The sequence below is a fragment of the Salmo salar genome, chromosome ssa03, assembly GCF_905237065.1.
Source record: "Salmo salar chromosome ssa03, Ssal_v3.1, whole genome shotgun sequence".
Taxonomy (NCBI): domain Eukaryota; kingdom Metazoa; phylum Chordata; class Actinopteri; order Salmoniformes; family Salmonidae; genus Salmo; species Salmo salar.
In genome coordinates, this window is record NC_059444.1 from 92072196 (window position 1) to 92088095 (window position 15900).

General features: G+C 44.0%; 1 protein-coding gene across 7 annotated transcripts in view; it reads left to right on the top strand.

The window, feature by feature from the left end:
- The window catches only part of LOC106602020 (medium-chain acyl-CoA ligase ACSF2, mitochondrial), a 36217-nt gene that overhangs the window by 20036 nt on the left and 281 nt on the right, over nt 1-15900 (top strand). For 3 of the 7 annotated variants that reach the window (XM_045715779.1, XM_045715777.1, XM_045715778.1), the window contains exons 8-17: nt 8303-8398; nt 10077-10225; nt 11267-11358; nt 11743-11847; nt 14269-14345; nt 14434-14541; nt 14713-14864; nt 14967-15108; nt 15511-15621; nt 15800-15868. In XM_045715779.1, coding sequence (XP_045571735.1) covers nt 8303-8398; nt 10077-10225; nt 11267-11358; nt 11743-11847; nt 14269-14345; nt 14434-14541; nt 14713-14864; nt 14967-15108; nt 15511-15621; nt 15800-15868 — 1101 coding nt within the window. Of the gene's footprint in view, nt 1-8302; nt 8399-10076; nt 10226-11266; nt 11359-11742; nt 11848-14268; nt 14346-14433; nt 14542-14712; nt 14865-14966; nt 15147-15510; nt 15622-15799; nt 15869-15900 lie in introns of those variants that run through there. The other 4 variants (XM_045715781.1, XM_045715780.1, XM_045715782.1 and 1 more) reach the window with 4 other exon arrangements.

The window sequence follows — 15900 nt, forward strand, 5'->3', positions numbered from 1 at the left end:
AACAGTATTAGTCTGTCTGATGTCTACTGGTCTCTAGGGAACAACAGTATTAGTCTGTCTGATGTCTACTGGTCTGTAGGGAACAACAGTATTAGTCTGTCTGATGTCTACTGGTCTGTAGGGAACAACAGTATTACTGTCTGTCTGATGTCTACTGGTCTGTAGGGAACAACAGTATTAGTCTGTCTGTCTGATGTCTACTGGTCTGTAGGGAACAACAGTATTAGTCTGTCTGTCTGATGTCTACTGGTCTGTAGGGAACAACAGTATTAGTCTGTCTGTCTGATGTCTACTGGTCTGTAGGGAACAACAGTATTAGTCTGTCTGTCTGATGTCTACTGGTCTCTAGGGAACAACAGTATTAGTCTGTCTGATGTCTACTGGTCTGTAGGGAACAACAGTATTAGTCTGTCTGATGTCTACTGGTCTGTAGGGAACAACAGTATTAGTGTCTGTCTGATGTCTACTGGTCTGTAGGGAACAACAGTATTAGCGTCTGTCTGATGTCTACTGGTCTGTAGGGAACAACAGTATTAGTCTGTCTGTCTGATGTCGTACTGGTCTGTAGGGAACAACAGTATTAGTCTGTCTGATGTCTACTGGTCTGTAGGGAACAACAGTATTAGTCTGTCTGATGTCTACTGGTCTGTAGGGAACAACAGTATTAGTCTGTCTGATGTCTACTGGTCTGTAGGGAACAACAGTATTAGTCTGTCTGATGTCTACTGGTCTGTAGGGAACAACAGTATTAGTCTGTCTGTCTGATGTTAACTGGTCTGTAGGGAACAACAGTATTAGTCTGTCTGTCTGATGTCTGTAGGGAACAACAGTATTAGTCTGTCTGTCTGATGTCTACTGGTGTGTAGGGAACAACAGTATTAGTCTGTCTGATGTCTACTGGTCTGTAGGGAACAACAGTATTAGTCTGTCTGATGTCTACTGGTCTGTAGGGAACAACAGTATTAGTCTGTCTGATGTCTACTGGTCTGTAGGGAACAACAGTATTAGTCTGTCTGATGTCTACTGGTCTGTAGGGAACAACAGTATTAGTCTGTCTGTCTGATGTCTACTGGTCTCTAGGGAAAAACAGTATTAGTCTGTGTCTGATGTCTACTGGTCTCTAGGGAACAACAGTATTAGTCTGTCTGATGTCTACTGGTCTGTAGGGAACAACAGTATTAGTCTGTCTGTCTGATGTCTACTGGTCTGTAGGGAACAACAGTATTAGTCTGTCTGTCTGATGTCTACTGGTCTGTAGGGAACAACAGTATTAGTCTGTCTGATGTCTACTGGTCTCTAGGGAACAACAGTATTAGTCTGTCTGATGTCTACTGGTCTGTAGGGAACAACAGTATTAGTCTGTCTGATGTCTACTGGTCTGTAGGGAACAACAGTATTAGTCTGTCTGTCTGATGTCTACTGGTCTGTAGGGAACAACAGTATTAGTCTGTCTGTCTGATGTCTACTGGTCTGTAGGGAACAACAGTATTAGTCTGTCTGTCTGATGTCTACTGGTCTGTAGGGAACAACAGTATTAGTCTGTCTGTCTGATGTCTACTGGTCTGTAGGGAACAACAGTATTAGTCTGTCTGTCTGATGTCTACTGGTCTGTAGGGAACAACAGTATTAGTCTGTCTGATGTCTACTGGTGTGTAGGGAACAACAGTATTAGTCTGTCTGATGTCTACTGGTCTGTAGGGAACAACAGTATTAGTCTGTCTGTCTGATGTCTACTGGTCTGTAGGGAACAACAGTATTAGTCTGTCTGATGTCTACTGGTCTGTAGGGAACAACAGTATTAGTCTGTCTGATGTCTACTGGTGTGTAGGGAACAACAGTATTAGTCTGTCTGATGTCTACTGGTCTGTAGGGAACAACAGTATTAGTCTGTCTGATGTGTACTGGTCTGTAGGGAACAACAGTATTAGTCTGTCTGATGTCTACTGGTCTGTAGGGAACAACAGTATTAGTCTGTCTGATGTCTACTGGTCTGTAGGGAACAACAGTATTAGTCTGTCTGATGTCTACTGGTCTGTAGGGAACAACAGTATTAGTCTGTCTGATGTCTACTGGTCTGTAGGGAACAACAGTATTAGGTCTGTCTGATGTCTACTGGTCTGTAGGGAACAACAGTATTAGTCTGTCTGTCTGATGTCTACTGGTCTGTAGGGAACAACAGTATTAGTCTGTCTGATGTCTACTGGTCTCTAGGGAACAACAGTATTAGGTCTGTCTGATGTCTACTGGTCTGTAGGGAACAACAGTATTAGGTCTGTCTGATGTCTACTGGTCTGTAGGGAACAACAGTATTAGGTCTGTCTGATGTCTACTGGTGTGTAGGGAACAACAGTATTAGTCTGTCTGATGTCTACTGGTGTGTAGGGAACAACAGTATTAGTCTTTATGCGTATTAGTCTGTCTGATGTCTACTGGTCTGTAGGGAACAACAGTATTAGTCTGTCTGATGTCTACTGGTCTGTAGGGAACAACAGTATTAGTCTGTCTGATGTCTACTGGTCTGTAGGGAACAACAGTATTAGTCTGTCTGATGTCTACTGGTGTGTAGGGAACAACAGTATTAGTCTGTCTGATGTCTACTGGTCTGTAGGGAACAACAGTATTAGTCTGTCTGTCTGATGTCTACTGGTCTGTAGGGAACAACAGTATTAGTCTGTCTGATGTCTACTGGTCTGTAGGGAACAACAGTATTAGTCTGTCTGATGTCTACTGGTGTGTAGGGAACAACAGTATTAGTCTGTCTGATGTCTACTGGTCTGTAGGGAACAACAGTATTAGTCTGTCTGATGTGTACTGGTCTGTAGGGAACAACAGTATTAGTCTGTCTGATGTCTACTGGTCTGTAGGGAACAACAGTATTAGTCTGTCTGATGTCTACTGGTCTGTAGGGAACAACAGTATTAGTCTGTCTGATGTCTACTGGTCTGTAGGGAACAACAGTATTAGTCTGTCTGATGTCTACTGGTCTGTAGGGAACAACAGTATTAGTCTGTCTGATGTCTACTGGTCTGTAGGGAACAACAGTATTAGTCTGTCTGTCTGATGTCTACTGGTCTGTAGGGAACAACAGTATTAGTCTGTGTCTGATGTCTACTGGTCTCTAGGGAACAACAGTATTAGTCTGTCTGATGTCTACTGGTCTGTAGGGAACAACAGTATTAGTCTGTCTGTCTGATGTCTACTGGTCTGTAGGGAACAACAGTATTAGTCTGTCTGATGTCTACTGGTCTGTAGGGAACAACAGTATTAGTCTGTCTGTCTGATGTCTACTGGTCTGTAGGGAACAACAGTATTAGTCTGTCTGTCTGATGTCTACTGGTCTGTAGGGAACAACAGTATTAGTCTGTCTGTCTGATGTCTACTGGTCTGTAGGGAACAACAGTATTAGTCTGTCTGTCTGATGTCTACTGGTCTCTAGGGAACAACAGTATTAGTCTGTCTGTCTGATGTCTACTGGTCTGTAGGGAACAACAGTATTAGTCTGTCTGATGTCTACTGGTCTGTAGGGAACAACAGTATTAGTCTGTCTGATGTCTACTGGTCTGTAGGGAACAACAGTATTAGTCTGTCTGATGTCTACTGGTCTGTAGGGAACAACAGTATTAGTCTGTCTGATGTCTACTGGTCTGTAGGGAACAACAGTATTAGTCTGTCTGTCTGATGTCTACTGGTCTGTAGGGAACAACAGTATTAGTCTGTCTGTCTGATGTCTACTGGTCTGTAGGGAACAACAGTATTAGTCTGTCTGTCTGATGTCTACTGGTCTGTAGGGAACAACAGTATTAGTCTGTCTGTCTGATGTCTACTGGTCTCTAGGGAACAACAGTATTAGTCTGTCTGATGTCTACTGGTCTCTAGGGAACAACAGTATTAGTCTGTCTGATGTCTACTGGTCTGTAGGGAACAACAGTATTAGTCTGTCTGATGTCTACTGGTCTGTAGGGAACAACAGTATTAGTCTGTCTGATGTCTACTGGTCTGTAGGGAACAACAGTATTAGTCTGTCTGTCTGATGTCTACTGGTCTGTAGGGAACAACAGTATTAGTCTGTCTGTCTGATGTCTACTGGTCTGTAGGGAACAACAGTATTAGTCTGTCTGATGTCTACTGGTGTGTAGGGAACAACAGTATTAGTCTGTCTGATGTCTACTGGTCTGTAGGGAACAACAGTATTAGTCTGTCTGTCTGATGTCTACTGGTCTGTAGGGAACAACAGTATTAGTCTGTCTGATGTCTACTGGTCTGTAGGGAACAACAGTATTAGTCTGTCTGATGTCTACTGCTCTATAGGGAACAACAGTATTAGTCTGTCTGATGTCTACTGGTCTGTAGGGAACAACAGTATTAGTCTGTCTGTCTGATGTCTACTGGTCTGTAGGGAACAACAGTATTAGTCTGTCTGTCTGATGTCTGTAGGGAACAACAGTATTAGTCTGTCTGTCTGATGTCTGTAGGGAACAACAGTATTAGTCTGTCTGTCTGATGTCTACTGGTGTGTAGGGAACAACAGTATTAGTCTGTCTGTCTACTGGTCTGTAGGGAACAACAGTATTAGTCTGTCTGGTGTCTACTGGTCTATAGGGAACAACAGTATTAGTCTGTCTGATGTCTACTGGTCTGTAGGGAACAACAGTATTAGTCTGTCTGATGTCTACTGGTCTATAGGGAACAACAGTATTAGTCTGTCTGATGTCTACTGGTCTGTAGGGAACAACAGTATTAGTCTGTCTGTCTGATGTCTACTGGTCTCTAGGGAACAACAGTATTATTCTGTGTCTGATGTCTACTGGTCTCTAGGGAACAACAGTATTAGTCTGTCTGATGTCTACTGGTCTGTAGGGAACAACAGTATTAGTCTGTCTGTCTGATGTCTACTGGTCTCTAGGGAACAACAGTATTAGTCTGTCTGATGTCTACTGGTCTGTAGGGAACAACAGTATTAGTCTGTCTGTCTGATGTCTACTGGTCTGTAGGGAACAACAGTATTAGTCTGTCTGTCTGATGTCTACTGGTCTCTAGGGAACAACAGTATTAGTCTCTCTGATGTCTACTGGTCTCTAGGGAACAACAGTATTAGTCTGTCTGATGTCTACTGGTCTGTAGGGAACAACAGTATTAGTCTGTCTGATGTCTACTGGTCTGTAGGGAACAACAGTATTAGTCTGTCTGTCTGATGTCTACTGGTCTGTAGGGAACAACAGTATTAGTCTGTCTGTCTGATGTCTACTGGTCTGTAGGGAACAACAGTATTAGTCTGTCTGTCTGATGTCTACTGGTCTGTAGGGAACAACAGTATTAGTCTGTCTGTCTGATGTCTACTGGTCTGTAGGGAACAACAGTATTAGTCTGTCTGTCTGATGTCTACTGGTGTGTAGGGAACAACAGTATTAGTCTGTCTGATGTCTACTGGTGTGTAGGGAACAACAGTATTAGTCGTCTGTCTGATGTCTACTGGTCTGTAGGGAACAACAGTATTAGTCTGTCTGTCTGATGTCTACTGGTCTGTAGGGAACAACAGTATTAGTCTGTCTGATGTCTACTGGTGTGTAGGGAACAACAGTATTAGTCTGTCTGATGTCTACTGGTCTGTAGGGAACAACAGTATTAGTCTGTCTGATGTGTACTGGTCTGTAGGGAACAACAGTATTAGTCTGTCTGATGTCTACTGGTCTATAGGGAACAACAGTATTAGTCTGTCTGATGTCTACTGGTCTATAGGGAACAACAGTATTAGGCTGTCTGATGTCTACTGGTCTGTAGGGAACAACAGTATTAGTCTGTCTGTCTGATGTCTACTGGTCTCTAGGGAACAACAATATTAGTCTGTCTGTCTGATGTCTACTGGTCTCTAGGGAACAACAGTATTAGTCTGTGTCTGATGTCTACTGGTCTGTAGGGAACAACAGTATTAGTCTGTCTGTCTGATGTCTACTGGTCTCTAGGGAACAACAGTATTAGTCTGTCTGTCTGATGTCTACTGGTCTGTAGGGAACAACAGTATTAGTCTGTCTGATGTCTACTGGTCTGTAGGGAACAACAGTATTAGTCTGTCTGTCTGATGTCTACTGGTCTGTAGGGAACAACAGTATTAGTCTGTCTGTCTGATGTCTACTGGTCTCTAGGGAACAACAGTATTAGTCTGTCTGATGTCTACTGGTCTGTAGGGAACAACAGTATTAGTCTGTCTGTCTGATGTCTACTGGTCTGTAGGGAACAACAGTATTAGTCTGTCTGTCTGATGTCTACTGGTCTGTAGGGAACAACAGTATTAGTCTGTCTGTCTGATGTCTACTGGTCTGTAGGGAACAACAGTATTAGTCTGTCTGTCTGATGTCTACTGGTCTCTAGGGAACAACAGTATTAGTCTGTCTGATGTCTACTGGTCTCTAGGGAACAACAGTATTAGTCTGTCTGATGTCTACTGGTCTGTAGGGAACAACAGTATTAGTCTGTCTGATGTCTACTGGTCTGTAGGGAACAACAGTATTAGTCTGTCTGATGTCTACTGGTCTGTAGGGAACAACAGTATTAGTCTGTCTGTCTGATGTCTACTGGTCTGTAGGGAACAACAGTATTAGTCTGTCTGTCTGATGTCTACTGGTCTGTAGGGAACAACAGTATTAGTCTGTCTGATGTCTACTGGTGTGTAGGGAACAACAGTATTAGTCTGTCTGATGTCTACTGGTCTGTAGGGAACAACAGTATTAGTCTGTCTGATGTCTACTGGTCTGTAGGGAACAACAGTATTAGTCTGTCTGATGTCTACTGGTCTGTAGGGAACAACAGTATTAGTCTGTCTGATGTCTACTGGTGTGTAGGGAACAACAGTATTAGTCTGTCTGATGTCTACTGGTCTGTAGGGAACAACAGTATTAGTCTGTCTGATGTCTACTGGTCTATAGGGAACAACAGTATTAGTCTGTCTGATGTCTACTGGTCTGTAGGGAACAACAGTATTAGTCTGTCTGATGTCTACTTGTCTATAGGGAACAACAGTATTAGTCTGTCTGATGTCTACTGGTCTGTAGGGAACAACAGTATTAGTCTGTCTGTCTGATGTCTACTGGTCTCTAGGGAACAACAGTATTAGTCTGTCTGATGTCTACTGGTCTGTAGGGAACAACAGTATTAGTCTGTCTGTCTGATATCTACTGGTCTCTAGGGAACAACAGTATTAGTCTGTCTGTCTGATGTCTACTGGTCTCTAGGGAACAACATTATTAGTCTGTCTGATGTCTACTGGTCTGTAGGGAACAACCGTATTAGTCTGTCTGTCTGATGTCTACTGGTCTGTAGGGAACAACCGTATTAGTCTGTCTGTCTGATGTCTACTGGTCTATAGGGAACAACAGTATTAGTCTGTCTGATGTCTACTGGTCTGTAGGGAACAACAGTATTAGTCTGTCTGATGTCTACTGGTCTATAGGGAACAACAGTATTAGTCTGTCTGATGTCTACTGGTCTGTAGGGAACAACAGTATTAGTCTGTCTGTCTGATGTCTACTGGTCTCTAGGGAACAACAGTATTAGTCTGTCTGATGTCTACTGGTCTGTAGGGAACAACAGTATTAGTCTGTCTGTCTGATGTCTACTGGTCTCTAGGGAACAACAGTATTAGTCTGTCTGTCTGATGTCTACTGGTCTCTAGGGAACAACAGTATTAGTCTGTCTGATGTCTACTGGTCTGTAGGGAACAACAGTATTAGTCTGTCTGATGTCTACTGGTCTGTAGGGAACAACAGTATTAGTCTGTCTGTCTGATGTCTACTGGTCTGTAGGGAACAACAGTATTAGTCTGTCTGTCTGATGTCTACTGGTCTGTAGGGAACAACAGTATTAGTCTGTCTGTCTGATGTCTACTGGTCTGTAGGGAACAACAGTATTAGTCTGTCTGTCTGATGTCTACTGGTCTGTAGGGAACAACAGTATTAGTCTGTCTGTCTGATGTCTACTGGTCTGTAGAGAACAACAGTATTAGTCTGTCTGTCTGATGTCTACTGGTCTGTAGGGAACAACAGTATTAGTCTGTCTGTCTGATGTCTACTGGTCTGTAGGGAACAACAGTATTAGTCTGTCTGTCTGATGTCTACTGGTCTGTAGGGAACAACAGTATTAGTCTGTCTGTCTGATGTCTACTGGTCTGTAGGGAACAACAGTATTAGTCTGTCTGTCTGATGTCTACTGGTCTGTAGGGAACAACAGTATTAGTCTGTCTGTCTGTCTGATGTCTACTGGTCTGTAGGGAACAACAGTATTAGTCTGTCTGATGTCTACTGGTCTCTAGGGAACAACAGGAAGTCCTAAAGGTGCCACCCTCTCCCACCACAACATTGTCAACAACGCCTATTTTGTGGGTCTACGTCTGGGATTCGACTGGAGGGTCAGTGGAGACATAAGACTATTATTATCTCTCTCTCTCGCTGTGGCTCTCTCTCTCGCTGTGGCTCTCTCTCTCTCTCGCTGTGGCTCTCTCTCTCTCTCGCTGTGGCTCTCTCTCGCTGTGGCTCTCTCTCTCTCTCTCGCTGTGGCTCTCTTCCTCTCTCTCGCTGTGGCTCTCTCTGTCTCTCTCTCTCTCTCTCTCGCTGTGGCGCTCTCTGTCTCTCTCTCTCTCTCTCTCGCTGTGGCGCTCTCTGTCTCTCTCTCTCTCTCTCGCTGTGGCGCTCTCTGTCTCTCTCTCTCTCTCTCGCTGTGGCGCTCTCTGTCTCTCGCTGTGGCGCTCTCTGTCTCTCTCCCTCGCTGTGGCGCTCTCTGTCTCTCGCTGTGGCGCTCTCTGTCTCTCTCTCTCTCGCTGTGGCGCTCTCTGTCTCTCTGTCTCTCGCTGTGGCGCTCTCTGTCTCTCGCTGTGGCGCTCTCTGTCTCTCGCTGTGGCGCTCTCTGTCTCTCGCTGTGGCGCTCTCTGTCTCTCACTGTGGCGCCCTCTGTCTCTCTCTCGCTGTGGCGCTCTCTGTCTCTCTCTCGCTGTGGCGCTCTCTGTCTCTCTCTCTCTCTCGCTGTGGCGCTCTCTGTCTCTCGCTGTGGTGCTCTCTGTCTCTCTCTCTCTCTCTCTCTCTCTCGCTGTGGTGCTCTCTGTCTCTCGCTGTGGCGCTCTCTGTCTCTCACTGTGGCGCTCTCTGTCTCTCTCTCGCTGTGGCGCTCTCTGTCTCTCTCGCTGTGGCGCTCTATCTGTCTGTGTCTCAATTCAATTCAAGGGGCTTTATTGGCATGGGAAACATATGTTAACATTGCCAAAGCAAGTGACGTAGATAATATACAAAAGTGAAATAAACAATAAAAATGAACAGTAAACATTACACTCACAGAAGTTCGAAAGAATAAAGACATTACAAATGTCATATGTTTTTATACAGTGTTTTAACGATGTACAAATGGTTAAAGTACAAAAGGGAAAATAAATAAACATAAATATGGGTTGTATTTACAATGGTGTTTGTTCTTCACTGGTTGCCCTTTTCTTGTGGCAACAGGTCACAAATCTTGCTGCTGTGATGGCACACTGTGGAATTTCACCCAATAGATATGGGAGTTTATCAAAATTGGGTGTGTTTTCGAATTCTTTGTGGATCTGTGTATGTAATCTGAGGGAAATATGTGTCTCTAATATGGTCATACATGTGGCAGGAGGTTAGAAAGTACAGCTCAGTTTCTACCTAATTTTTTGTGCAGTGTGCACATAGCCTGTCTTCTCTTGAGAGCCAGGTCTGCCTATGGCGACCTTTCTCAATAGAAAGGCTATGCTCACTGAGTCTGTACATAGTCAAAGCTTTCCTTAAGTTGAAATACCTTAAGTCAGGTATTCTGCCACGGTGTACTTTCTGTTTTGTGCCAAATAGCATTCAAGTTTGCTCTTTTTTTGTTAATTCTTTCCAATGTGTCAAGTAATTATCTTTTAGTTTTTTCATGATTTGGTTGCCTCTCTGTCTGTCTCTGTCTCTGTGTCTCTCTCTCTCTCTGCCTCTGTGTCTCTCTCTCTCTCTCTCTCTCTCTCTCTCTGCCTCTGTGTCTCTCTTTCTACTTTTCTCTTTCTCGTGTAACCTCTGCTCTTTTTGCTTCCCCCTCAGCCTATAAGAGCGTGTGTTCCTGTACCCCTGTACCACTGCATAGGCTCAGTGATAGGAGGGATGTGCATGGCACTGCATGGCATCACCCTGGTCTTCCCCTCTGCTGGTTACGACAGCCGTGCCAACCTGGAGGCTATTCAGAATGAAAGGTAGGTCTTAAACCCTGAGACCAACCTGGAGGCTATTCAGAATGAAAGGTAGGTCTTAAACCCTGAGACCAACCTGGAGGCTATTCAGAATGAAAGGTAGGTCTTAAACCCTGAGACCAACCTGGAGGCTATTCAGAATGAAAGGTAGGTCTTAAACCCTGAGACCAACCTAGAGGCTATTCAGAATGAAAGGTAGGTCTTAAACCCTGAGACCAACCTGGAGGCTATTCAGAATGAAAGGTAGGTCTTAAACCCTGAGACCAACCTGGAGACTATTCAGAATGAAAGGTAGGTCTTAAACCCTGAGACCAACCTGGAGGCTATTCAGAATGAAAGGTAGGTCTTAAACCCTGAGACCAACCTGGAGGCTATTCAGAATGAAAGGTAGGTCTTAAACCCTGAGACCAACCTAGAGGCTATTCAGAATGAAAGGTAGGTCTTAAACCCTGAGACCAACCTGGAGGCTATTCAGAATGAAAGGTAGGTCTTAAACCCTGAGACCAACCTGGAGGCTATTCAGAATGAAAGGTAGGTCTTAAACCCTGAGACCAACCTAGAGGCTATTCAGAATGAAAGGTAGGTCTTAAACCCTGAGACCAACCTGGAGGCTATTCAGAATGAAAGGTAGGTCTTAAACCCTGAGACCAACCTGGAGGCTATTCAGAATGAAAGGTAGGTCTTAAACCCTGAGACCAACCTGGAGGCTATTCAGAATGAAAGGTAGGTCTTAAACCCTGAGACCAACCTGGAGGCTATTCAGAATGAAAGGTAGGTCTTAAACCCTGAGACCAACCTGGAGGCTATTCAGAATGAAAGGTAGGTCTTAAACCCTTAGAACATATTTCATTCTGAATAGGGGGGGGGGGTAGTAAAAAGGTTTAGGAACCTCTTCCTTAAGTGACTTACATCCTGGAGACTTACAATAGAGATATTTCATGTCAGTCTGTTGTAATAAGAATAATAGAGATGGCTGCAACTGAGCACATTGAGAATGAACCTCTATAGTACACTAAATACCTCTTCATATGTTCTCTGTTTCAGGTGTAATTTCCTCTACGGCACTCCTACCATGTACATTGACATGCTTGGACAGCCTGACCTTCACAAGTATGACCTGTCATCAGTTGAATCTGGTGAGAGATTTGAAGTTTACGTTTGTGTAGAATGTTGTTTGTTGTCTGGCTGGAAATAAATACAAATAAACTTAATTGTTGTGGTAAAGTTTAAGCTTAAAGGGGCAATCTGCTACATCAATTTTTTGGACTTACATATTAAATTCATGTACCCATTGATTCTTGAAGAATATAACATACAAATGCCAGCTTAGTTCAGCTGTCGTACCCCACCATAACCAAAAATACAAGTCTGTTTTACTCCAATGTTTGTAAACAATGTAAATGTTCGTCTGGAGCCCTGTTTTAACCATGTTTTGAGGATCTTGACTATCATTTTCAGTCGGTGTCTCTGGTGCCGCTCTCATTTTCAGTTGGTGTCTCTGGTGCCGCTCTCATTTTCAGTTGGTGTCTCTGGTGCCGCTCTCATTTTCAGTCGGTGTCTCTGGTGCCGCTCTCATTTTCAGTCGGTGTCTCCGGTGCCGCTCTCATTTTCAGTCGGTGTCTCTGGTAAGGCTAACATTTTCAGTCGGTGTCTCTGGTGCCGCTCTCATTTTCAGTCGGTGTCTCTGGTGCCGCTAACATTTTCAGTCGGTGTCTCTGGTAAGGCTAACATTTTCAGTCGGTGTCTCTGGTAAGGCTAACATTTTCAGTCGGTGTCTCTGGTAAGGCTAACATTTTCAGTCGGTGTCTCTGGTGCCGCTCTCATTTTCAGTCGGTGTCTCTGGTGCCGCTAACATTTTCAGTCGGTGTCTCTGGTAAGGCTAACATTTTCAGTCGGTGTCTCTGGTAAGGCTAACATTTTCAGTCGGTGTCTCTGGTGCCGCTAACATTTTCAGTCGGTGTCTCTGGTAAGGCTAACATTTTCAGTCGGTGTCTCTGGTAAGGCTAACATTTTCAGTCGGTGTCTCTGGTAAGGCTAACATTTTCAGTCGGTGTCTCTGGTAAGGCTAACATTTTCAGTCGGTGTCTCTGGTAAGGCTAACATTTTCAGTCGGTGTCTGGTGCCGCTAACATTTTCAGTCGGTGTCTCTGGTGTCGCTCTCATTTTCAGTCGGTGTCTCTGGTGCCGCTAACATTTTCAGTCGGTGTCTCTGGTGTCGCTCTCATTTTCAGTTGGTGGCTCTGGTGCCGCTAACATTTTCAGTCGGTGGCACCGGTTCATGATTTGGTTGCACCAATATCTTGTCACTCAATAGAAACATTTTATAATCGTCTTATAAAGTCATTCACTGTGGTTTACGGAGATGGTATGATTAAAGAATAACATTTTATCATCAAACATGTTCAAGCAGTAATGCATGATTCAGGTCATTTTGATCTGCAACCTAAACCATTCGCTACTGTTGCAACCTTGGACAACATTTTCCAGAGAAGCCCAATTCCCAATTCAACCACTGGCAAAATCCTCTGACAATGGTTTCAAAATAATACACAATTAAATTAAACACAGATGACCCTTGCTAATTAGCTCTCTGATATGTGGTGATGGACTGTCATTATAAATGCTTCACAGGAACCTGGTCAAATGATGTTTGTAGTGTGGCTAGACATTGAATGGCTCTGAATTCACTGTCAGCATGCAGTCAAAGCTACTAACCACTTTTGGAGCTAACTAGTGTTCTCAAATCGTATCCTGATGTTGACAGCAGATATGAGTTGTATTCATAATATGGCTAGCTTAGCTAGCTTACATACATTTAGAGAAAACAAGTTGTATTAAGTGGCTAGCTAACTAGCTAGCATTAGCAATGTTTGGTGGTCAATGAGTCTGAGAGCTAGCTAACCAGCTGAGCTAGCAAACAATGTAACAAAATAATAATTTTGAAAAACCCTCCAAAAGGCTCTTCATTTCAGGAATCACAGTAGCAAGCATTGGAACGCTGCGGTTGGTTGCCCAAAATGGGGCGAGGCATAGCGAAGCGTCAATTAGCTTATTGTTGCTATATTTTTATTTTATTGTCAAACTAGGGCTCTGGAAATGTCAGATTTGTTTTGCTCAATAGAGGTCCATTGGCCTAGATGTTTGTGTGCACTAGCTAATAGGCTAATTCATTTGTGACTAATTCACCACTAAATGAAAACTCAAAACACATTAGCTAGATCGCTAACTGTGAATATTGCTAATGGTTAGTCGTGTAATTGATTAATCGCAGTAAATGTAATGCCCTAAACACATTCCAGTGGTGGTCTCCTAGGACTCAGCGCCAACGTGTACCTCACACGCTCTGCATCTCAAAGACATAACAGAAATGTAGTTTTTTAAAACAGTGCCTGTCGCTCAATATTGAGAGTTGAGAATAGTGATCATACCCCCAGAAAGCTGAGACCCTTCCCCTCTTCAACAAACAACAACATGTTTTAAAAACAATGTTTTTCCCACAACTGCATTTTGAAAGAAAGCATTTTTCTCTCCCACTAAATAGATAATTGGAAGGAGAGGGCGTGGCTGGCTCATCACAGCAGGTGGCCCCGGCGAAACGGGCACTGTCAGTTGCGGGCACTTTCAAGGCAGGAATCAATTCACTTTACTTTAGGCATACTGCTTGACTAAATCATGATTTTAGCCGGCCCCAAAATAATAAGAAAAATAAGAGTGAGGTGACCAGCTGGCAGTTTTTCTACATTCACAGCCAAGTCAAAGGGTTGCAAAATGCGACTAAATGGTCTCGGTCTGATGCCCTCCTAAAACAATACTTTGTATATAATGGATTGTCAGTCCTTGCATCCATAGCTCTTTCTATGAATTTGAGAGTGGTTACATGTCTCCGCCCCCATCCCTCAGCTTTTTACCAAAGCAGTGGCGGGGTGTCAATTGTTTTATTTTCCAACTGCAGGTTGCCCCTTTAATAGTAATATACTGTATTAGTAATACAGTAATAGTATTTGTGCCCAGGAAGGATGGTGGTTGTGATTTCTGTTGTGTTCCAGGGTTTACGGGTGGGTCTCTTTGTCCTCCTGAAGTCATGAGGAAACTCAAAACTGATATGAATGTCAAGGATATGATAGTAAGTTCTTCCCATCTTTTTCTCTCTGTGTGTATAATATACTTTCTAATCTGTATGGGATAACACAATGTTCCCTTGTTAACATCAGATAGGCTATGGGACCACAGAAAACAGCCCTGCAGCATTTGTTGGTTTCCCGCGAGACAACGAGGAACTGAAGACCGAGACAGTGGGATGTATCCTGAACCATGCTGAGGTATCAAACCTTAACTGACACCAGACGTGTGTGTGTGTGTGTGAGCAAGTGAGAGAAGAGATAGTCATGTGTCTAATGTCAGGGTCCTAATTCATCAACATGCTGTATGTGTAAAGTTTATATTTCTCCTTCTTAAAACACGAACACATACCCCTGTGTTCTCTTGGCCAGGCGAAGGTGGTGGATGTGTCCTCTGGAGAGGTGGTTCCTCTGGGGGATTCAGGAGAGCTGCTGATCAGAGCTTACTCTGTTATGCTGGAGTACTGGGACGACTCAGACAAGACCAATGAGGCTATCTCCAAAGACCGCTGGTACAGGACCGGGTAAGAAATGAGAGATTCGGGGACCCCAGACGGGGACCCCAGACAGAGACAACAACAGATGAAAAGTGAGAGCGAACGTCAACTGTGACTGTCTCTCCACAGTGACATAGCCAGTCTGGACAGGTTTGGGTACTGCCGTATAGTGGGACGTATAAAGGACATGATCATTCGTGGAGGAGAGAACATCTACCCTGCTGAGATAGAGCAGTTCCTTCACACCCATCCCAATGTACAGGAGGCCCAGGTGAGAACCACACCCATCCCAAAGTACAGGAGGCCCAGGTGAGAACCACACCCATCCCAACGTACAGGAGGCCCAGGTGAGAACCACACCCATCCCAAAGTACAGGAGGCCCAGGTGAGAACCACACCCATCCCAAAGTACAGGAGGCCCAGGACACAGCACCACTAGAGGGCAGCAGAGAATAGAACAACACCACAGTAACACCATACAACCAAGTTATACAAATCTATCCAGGAAATGTTAGTGCCAGAACCTTTCATTTCCTGTCTTCATTTCTCAATACTCCTATCACCATATCATACACAGATATAAGAATGGGTATGATTGGAACAGTTTTCTGATTCTAGTATATCCAGGTGTTTCTTTTCTCTCCCTGTCCTGTCCACCTCTCTTTCTCCCCAGGTGATAGGCGTGAGAGATGAGAGAATGGGGGAACAGGTGTGTGCCTGTATCAGACTGAAGGAGGGACAGGACTGTAGCAGAGAGGAGATCAGAGACTTCTGCAGGGGACAGGTGAGACAGAAAGGAACAGGTCACCTGGGAATTGAACACGGGGCCCCTGCAAGACACAAGATAGTTATCCCACTGAGTTGAAGTCATTGTAACTAGTCTTTACGTCAGTCCATCATTACCAATCATCGGCAACATGTCTTATGTGAACGAGAAGAGTAACTGTTTATACTTGTTCCAGATTTCTCACTTCAAGATCCCCCACTATGTGGTGTTTGTGGACATCTTTCCACTGACTGGCTCTGGAAAGGTAGGATGGCTTTATGACAACATTAAACAAAT